Below are 8744 nucleotides of genomic sequence, written 5' to 3'. Positions count from 1 at the left end.
AAACACAAATATAACTTTAAAAATTTTTAACAAACATGCTTAAAATACACAAGCAAATATAAACAAAAATCTATTTTTTTTCAAGCTCAAATCATTTACCGGAAAATATACTTTCATGCAAACAATTGGGAAGCTAAATGGCTAAATGCATCCATAGAACTGTCATGCTCCAATATTAATAGTGTTACCGAAAAATAAAAATAGAAAACTTTGTATTGTGATGAAGGCTGGTGGCTTGAGCTGGTGGATCAGATGTTTTGTTTGTTTCCAGGAGCCTCCACGGAAAAATTCAGCTGCAAATCCACAAACTGAGATGGTCCCTGTTGTTTATTTGGTCACCCAATCAAGTATATATAAAATAGCGTAATTTGTATATGCCATCAATCCCATATTCAAACCCTTTACATTATCTGGTGAACCCAAATCTGAAAAACAACAATGTATTATTCCCAGTTTTTATCACACGTTTGCATGGCTCATGCAGGGTTATTATCACAACCTAAAAGTTGGAGAAGGTTATTAACTACATTAATCAAATGGTGCTTATATAGCATCATCTTTTAAATTCTTTGCTTTTCTTCTCGTTAATGTTAGCCAATATGTTTTGCATGGAACTTATTTATTTATTTTTACAGTTCAAAATCGAATGTCAGAATCAAAATTGGTGAGTATGATCACCTTAAACTTATTGTTTCTTAGTTCAAAATTCTTATAAATTATAATATGGGATACGAATATATGTCTACAGATATAAATGAGTAATTAACAAGAACGAATTTGATGTGATTGTAGTTCATTGCTCGAACGTTCCACGAAATGTGAACTTGGAAAAACTACGGAGCGGATACCTTTTTCCTGAGGTAAATTGGATCGTGCTCCTTGGTGCATCTATATTTAAGTTACTATGTCAATTTTTTTTTACCTTATTTGTCTTGTATGCTAACGTCTGCATGAAATGCAATAGTTTCAAATATGAGATAACGAGATCCTGTGATATATATTCTTGTTCGGACTCTTCAATGGCCTTTTCTTTGATATTTTTGTGATTCAGATATCCAGGCATGAGACTGAACACTTGCAGAAGAACCCGGATGCAAGATTGATAAGGCTAGGAATTGGTGATACAACACAGCCTATACCTGACACCATAACACAAGCAATGGCCGAGGTATAAAGTAACCAACTAGCCTTTGTTGCACTTAGAAAATACTTTCCCGTTTCTTCATCCTTTTCCTGGTTTAAAAAACAATTGCAGCATGTGCGTGGCCTATCGACGATTCAAGGTTATAGAGGATATGGAGCCGAACAAGGAAACATGGTATTATTAATCTTGTAGAGCATACTTACCCTGTGTCCTTTAAAAAGGCAAATGAAGAAAGATCTTCCTCACTTTTTTGCAGGAACTAAGGAAGGCGATTGCAGGAAAATTTTACCAGGATATGGGTATAAAAGCTAATGAGATTTTTGTATCGGACGGTGCACAGTGCGACATTTCTCGCCTTCAGGTAACAAGCGTTTCATGTTGTTTTATCAGGCTATCAGAAGATCAATACAAGTGATTTAACACCTTGTTCTCCATTTGGTTTTCATTATGTTAACTGATGTAGCTTTCTGCATTTGCAGCTGCTTCTAGGACCCAATGTTACAGTGGCTGTACAAGACCCATCCTTCCCTGTAAGCTTATCAAGGCTTTTCATTTTCCATATTTCAACCCTATATTAATCATTATGTAACCATTTTTTCCACCACATTGATGGATCAAATTTTGGGACAGGCTTATATTGATTCAAGTGTCATTGTTGGTCAAGCTGGTGAGTTAGAAGAGAAAACAGGCAAGTATAGGAACATTATCTATATGAACTGTGGGCCTGAGAATAATTTCTTCCCCGATGTATCAACAATTCCAAGGACAGATGTCATTTTCTTTTGTTCACCAAACAATCCCACGGGCCATGCTGCATCTCGGGAACAACTAAAGCAACTCGTAGAGTTTGCAAAGGCCAATGGGTTGATCATAGTTTATGACTCTGCATATGCTACTTATATCAGAGACGGAAGCCCCAGGTCGATCTTTGAAATTCCTGGTGCCCAAGAGGTTGGTTTGGTTGGTCAGTTTTGGTTTATTAGCTAAGATTTGCTGCAAATTTTAACCTGAAAAAGGGTTTCTTTTGTTTTGTTTCATTGCAGGTTGCCATTGAAGTTTCATCCTTCTCCAAATTTGCTGGTTTCACAGGCGTGAGACTTGGGTGGACAGTGGTCCCTGAAGACCTCAGATACTCTAACGGCTTCCCTGTTATAAAGGATTTCAACCGCATTGTTTGCACTTGTTTTAATGGCGCTTCAAATATTGCCCAGGCTGGAGGCCTTGCATGCCTTTCAACCGATGGCTACCAGGTAAGCATCGGATTATGATATTTAAACAAAAATACTTAAAAAACCAAACATAATACTATTCCCAGAAATTTTAATTTTTCTCCCATGGTTGCAGGCACTACGTAATGTCATTGATTATTACATGGAGAATGCCAAAATTCTGGTTGATGGATTTGAATCACTTGGTTTGAAAGTTTATGGTGGGAAGAATGCACCATATATGTGGGTACACTTTCCAGGATTGAGTTCGTGGAATGTATTCAGTGAAATCCTCAAGAAAACAAACATTGTGACTGTTCCAGGCAGGGGATTTGGTCCTGCAGGCGAAGAGTATATCAGGATCAGTGCCTTTGGTCCAAGACAACAAATTTTAGAGGCGTCCAGGCGGCTCAAATTTTATCTATAGATGGAATTTCATTTCCTTGGCCGAGAAGCAATAAATAAATAAAAGGAAGAAGGCAACCCCAATGTCTGTATTGCAACGATTTATCCACTAAATGTTCCTGTAAAACGATTTAAAGTGGATCAGCTCCCAAGTAGCTTACCCCTTTACCATGAAAATTTCGACCCATTAATAATTTTCTCATTTTTGAGGATCACATGTAACCTTACAATCTTAATATGTTTTTAATCCAATCAATATCTTTTTTCTTAAGTCAATACTTACTCTAAAAAAATAAAGATTTGAACAAATAATAAACCTTTAGTATATTAAATATTGCGATTTTGGCTCTCGCAAATTCAATATAACACTTAACTGAAAGAATGAATCAAAGCTCGCAAGTGCTTGAAAATACAAAAACAAAATATAAGAGAACATAAACTTTGATTGCTTTGGTTTATTGTTTTATGGCATCTTCAACTTGTATTTATATTATTTAATTAAACTCTAACGGTTGAATACTAATGAAGGGTAAGAATAATTGTTTGAAACATTAATTTTGTGCACCTCTACATATCGAGTCTCGAGGATGGAATAATCAACAAAGCGTTAAAGACTCATTTAATAAAATTCAAAAAATTAAACATAAAAAAAAAAAACTAAGATTTTAAGATTAGTGGGTAATATGTTTGAGATTGCATCAACTATCTCGACACTAAAGGAGTGATCTTGATCATGGTTTTCAGAACCGGACCGGTTAGCGAACAGGTCATGCTATCGGTTCACTGGTTCAATCGGTCGAACCGGTCCGACCGATCGGAAGAATCGGACGACGCCATAATTATTTAAAAAATTAAATAAAATACCAAAAATATTTAATAAAAAATAATTTTTTATATCACAAGTCATATTCAAAGCAAGTCATAACATATATAAGTTAAAAACCATAAAATCAAGTTAAACAAAATGATTCAAATTAACTACAACATAATATTTAAGGTAAAACATATTAATAATATAATTATATAACTATAATTAAAAAATAAATTTGGGGTTAAAAATCATAACAAAATGATATTGTTTGGTTTAATTTTTTTTAAAAAACAATCTCACATGTCTAAGAAACATAGAATAGCATCCCAAAAGTCTAAAGAGTAAAAATATGATAACAAAACAATCTCACATTGCTAAGAAACATAGAAGCGCATCACAACTAACTTCTATAAATAATAGAGGTAATTTGTCATTCAAAATCATGGAGTCTTTTAGTGAGCATTGAGTGAACTATTCTTTCACTTCAATCAAGCTCGAATTTTAGGCTTCAATCGAGCTTCTAATTTTTTTTTTGAGTTCAAGCCTTTTTGAGTTCAAGTTTCAATATTATATTTCGAGTTTGAGTTGAACTTGATAATTTTTAGCTTGTGAGTTTGAGTTGAGTTGAACTTACTTTTAAAGTTTTCAAGTTCGAGTCGAGCTCAGCAATACTCGAGTTTGACTTAGCTCGTTTAACAAACGACGTTATTTGGTTTAATTTTTTTTTAAAAAAAACAAAAATCCCGGTTTTCCCCGTTTTTTTTTTCGTTTTTTTTTTTAGCCGGTCCGGTTCGAACGGTTCAACGGTTCTGACCGATTCACTAATAACGGTTTCAACCGGTTTAGATTGAACCGGACTAAGCAACGATTCTCGATTGAACTGGTTGAACCGATCGGTCCGATTCAATTTTCAAAACAGAGATCTTGATACTTAACCTCTACCTCTGATCTCGAAATTAAAATATTTAAAAAAAGAGAGCAAAATTTAGCATGAATCTCAAGACTGACTTTTAGTCTCGAGATTAGACATGAGGTGCTATACTTTAAAAAAAATTGAGAATTGTCAAAATCCTTTTTAAATTTATAAATCACCTAAGTTCATATGAAATATATTTAATTTTTCTGTTGAAGATTTAGTATTTTTTAATACAGATCATGTTTGTTATATCAAATTTAAATTAATTTCAATCAAATAATATTTTAGATTTCGACATTAGTTATTGGTATAATCTTGTGTCATATCGATGATGAAATATATCAATTTTTTTTAAAATCACATTAATTTTATATAAAATTTAATGATTTAATCACCATTTTCAGTAAAAAAAGTTATTAGTTTAACAAATGAAGTTAAGACAATAAAGATATAAAAAATCAAATTCCTAAACTAATGGACTATAGATAAAATTAGTAAAACTAGCTGTAAAACTAGCGAAAAATAAAGGCAATTTTACCTAAAAATCACCCTAACAGTTAAATATTATCTGTCCTGTACGATTTCTCCAAATATTACATATCTAGTACTCTTTCTGATAAAGCGCGGACCATGAGGCTTGTCTTCGCAGGTTTTTGTTCGAGTTGGTACCACAGTGGAAAAGCGTGGATCATAATCTGTGCCTTCGTGGGTTCTATCTAGGGGTGTTCAGATCCAATCGGATAAAAAAAATAACCAAAAATCGATCCAAAAAATCGATAACCGAAAAAAACCGAAACCGATTTAGTGTGTTTGTTTTTTTTAAACCAATTGGTTCGGTTCAGTTTCGGTTTGGAAATCCGGAACCAATCCAAACTGAAATGAACCGATGAAATGGAGTATTGAATTTACAAGCTTGAAACAAACCCATCAAAAGCCCCACTAAATCTCACAAAACCCAGATACAAATACAGGTTAAGCTTTCCTCGACACGCACGTAACAATTTTGCTCCAGATTCTAGTCATCGATGCCAATGAAAAAAATGGTGCAATAAATGATAATAGCAAAGAAGGATATTATAGTCTTTTGGTATTTCCTCAGTTCTGAGGTAGAGAGAAAATTATCGGGCAAAACTTAGAAAATGTGCTGTTTTACTTTTATGGGTGATTTATTGACGAGAAACTGATTCATTTCTTGATTTGTTAAAATATATAGTCTCTGTGCTTTTGTAATACATAAGTTGTTTTTTTATGAAAAAAAATTCAAGAATTATTTTGAAAAATTAGAATCCAAAAACCGCACAATCCAAACCGAATCAAGCCACACTTAATTGGATTGGATCGGATCAGATTTTATTTTTAGAAACATCCAAACTGATCCAAATCACAAACATTTATACTTTCATATCAGATGAATTTTTAGCCAAAAACTGATCCAAACCGACCGCGAAAGTTCTATCTGAGCTGGAGCCATGGTGGTAAGCGCGGATCATGAAGCACACCTTTGCTGGGAATCAGACACATAGAGGAAGGCGCAAATCATAATTAGCGCATTGCATTTATATCCCAACCGTCTCGCCTTAAATACCGACCAACCCCCATCCCCTCCCCTATAAATACCCCCATCATCCAACACTCATATCACACAAAAACACTATATTTATTCATTTTATATATCGTTCTATCAAGTTTTAAGTAAGTATAGTTATCGTTTTTAGAAGCTAAATTTTTAATTATATTATAATCATTTAATAGTTTATTATGTTATTATATTTTATTGTACTAATTTTTTATTACTTTTTATATTGTTAGTTGGGATGGTTTAACCATGTGCATGATGGCTTGTCATATAATGTCGGAGTCCAAGTTGGGATAGTCCTAGTTGATCCCTCTAGCACATCATGTATGAGGACCTTTGTATATTGTTAGTTCTCATATGTTGTTTTTCCTCTTCCTCTTCGATACACAAACCATCCAGTTGCATCTGTTATCACGTTGGACACAATAGTCGACATACTTTTTGGTGGTTGATCGGCCGACTCTGGAGTGAACATAATTAAAAATTTTGATTTATAAATTGCAACCATCGCTTATTCTTTGGATGGAAACTCTATTCCAATATATAACTCACCATCATTGACTGACGAGTTAAATCCGTAGTCACCAACATTAAGCATATCCGTAAATTTTGGCTTGTATATTGCACTATAGTCAACTTCATACATGTGTGCTGGAGGTTTTGAGTGTATCGTGTTTGTGGGAACTTCATTTACATCATCATCATCGAAGTTCATGTTGAACTGCAGTGATTCTAGCTCAACGAATAATTCAATCTTATCACCACCTACACTGGCTCACGAAGAGTTTTTTTTTTTTGTGGAGATGAGAGTTCCTCTGTGATATCGATATTTAGGTCGAACAAGCTGGTAGTTGAATGCTTTCCCCTTAAACTGGAAGCGATGTTGCCATACGGATTGTTTGTAGAGTCACCTTGGTGGAGATCGTAACAAGTTGTTGATGAATGTCTCCCTATTGAACTTGATGGGATGGTACCAGGATGTGGATTTCCCATTAACGAGTTAAAATCATTACACATTACTTGAATTGGGCTATCAAATTAATCAGCTTGTTAAGCCAACCCATAGTAGGAGCATAATGACATACTACGAATCGCAAACACTTCAACCAGTGTGACATACATTTTTGTATCAGCGTCTAAATTTTGATTCAGATCATCAACCATCACAGCAACATCGTCATCGTTGGAGAGTTCGAATGTTGTATAAGTTAACAAAACTAGTGCAGTTGTAAATCTGTACTGAAGTGAGGACAGTCTTCTAGTACTTCCAACATAAAGCTTCCTTGAAATGTTAGTGATCAGCTCCTCAAGAGTGATGTTTCTCTTTAAGGATATTTTGACTAAATGATTTGATGCGAAGACAACGCCGTTTCATCTTCTCGAATTCCTCCATCATAGTAAACAATAGATGAAATACGCCTCATTTTGAGAGTGTGAGAGTTTGAAAGATTGAGAGTCATATATCTACAAAAATAATAGCTGAAATATACTTAATTAAATAAATAGTATACAAATTAAAATATAAACTAATACTAAAAAATAAAAAATATAACAATTTAAATAAAATAATTTAATATTTTTACCGTATCAATAAAAATATATCGAAATACGATATCACCTTCCATTTTACAACTACAAAAATAATACAAAATAATTAGTATAATAAAATTTGATTAAATAATTAAATAAAAAATAATATAATAAAAAATAATTTTACCTTCTAGAAACTATAACAAAATCTACTTAGCTTGTTAGAAGGAAGAATGTGAAAGTAATTTTGGTGTGATTTGATGTCTGCATTTGGGGTATTTATAGGGGAGATGGTGAGTGAATAACCGAAGAGTTAAGGCTCATGTAATAATGAAGTGCACAATAATTCAAAGTGAATAATGAAAGGTGCGTCTCATGATCCGCGCCTTTGCTACGTGGCAACAGCTCGGACAAAACCCTGCGAAGGCGCATCATGATCCGCGCTTTGTTAAAAAGGTGCTAGATTAGTAATATTTGAAAAATATGTCCCTGAAATATAATATTTCGTTGTTAGGGTGTTATTTGGATAAAATTGCCCAAAACAAAAGTGCCACGTCTTTGCTGACGCAAGCCAACTTCAGTTGACAATTAGTCCACGAAAAAAAGAAAGAAGAAATTCAACAAATGTCAGCCGGCCGGCCAGCAGGGTGGATTTCCTTGGAGAGCAAGTCAAACCCACAACGGCCCCACAACGGAAGTTTCGGCTACCTTCGGCTCCAACCCACAACGGCCTATAAATTTGCTACTTCCCATACTCCCTTAATACTTCGTTCCTTGACCATTCCTATTCCTAATCGTGTGCTTTCAAACACAAAGCCTATCTGAATATCTCATCTTCAACCTAATCAAGTTTTCTTCTTTAATCAGTCTATCAATGGCAACGGCTGGTCTTGGAGTTAGCTTCGCAGAAGCTTACGTGCTGCGCTCTTTACATAAACAGAAGATGAAGAAAATGGAAGAGCAGGAGGCAACTAAGAGCGATGATAAGGTGTTTGATGAAATGAAAATTCCTGCATCACCTGGCTGTTTCTCCTTCTGGGTGTCTAAGAAAAACCATTCCGCCAAGGTTTCTTCTTATAATTCTGCACAAAAACCTCTCTAGGAACCAAAATTGGGCTCGCAAAAGTTGTGCTGTCTTCTCCTTATGATTGGTT

General features: G+C 34.3%; 1 protein-coding gene across 1 annotated transcript; it reads left to right on the top strand.

Annotated features, from left to right (window-relative positions):
* The first annotated feature begins 220 nt into the window (after positions 1 to 220).
* Positions 221 to 2823, top strand: LOC120217016 (aminotransferase ALD1, chloroplastic-like). The gene is made up of 9 exons (XM_039214253.1): positions 221 to 347; positions 793 to 860; positions 1052 to 1168; positions 1256 to 1318; positions 1401 to 1505; positions 1624 to 1674; positions 1775 to 2095; positions 2188 to 2394; positions 2489 to 2823. The coding sequence occupies exons 1-9, from the start codon at positions 221 to 223 to the stop codon at positions 2777 to 2779; spliced, it is 1350 nt and encodes a 449-aa protein (XP_039070184.1). The 3' UTR covers positions 2780 to 2823.
* The last annotated feature ends 5921 nt before the right edge of the window (positions 2824 to 8744 follow it).

This window comes from Hibiscus syriacus, unplaced genomic scaffold (genome assembly GCF_006381635.1).
Source record: "Hibiscus syriacus cultivar Baekdansim isolate YM2019G1 unplaced genomic scaffold, ASM638163v2 tig00110174_pilon, whole genome shotgun sequence".
Taxonomy (NCBI): domain Eukaryota; kingdom Viridiplantae; phylum Streptophyta; class Magnoliopsida; order Malvales; family Malvaceae; genus Hibiscus; species Hibiscus syriacus.
Note: the sequence above shows the minus strand (reverse complement) of the source record. Positions and strands in the feature narration are given on the sequence as shown.

Excerpts from the sequence above, each read along its gene's own strand:
- LOC120217016 (XM_039214253.1), top strand. The coding sequence starts at position 221 with ATGAAGGCTGGTGGCTTGAGCTGGTGGATCAGATGTTTTGTTTGTTTC. Across the intron at positions 1,169-1,255 it reads TAACACAAGCAATGGCCGAG|CATGTGCGTGGCCTATCGAC; the intron begins GTATAAAGTAAC and ends AAACAATTGCAG. Across the intron at positions 1,675-1,774 it reads TACAAGACCCATCCTTCCCT|GCTTATATTGATTCAAGTGT; the intron begins GTAAGCTTATCA and ends ATTTTGGGACAG.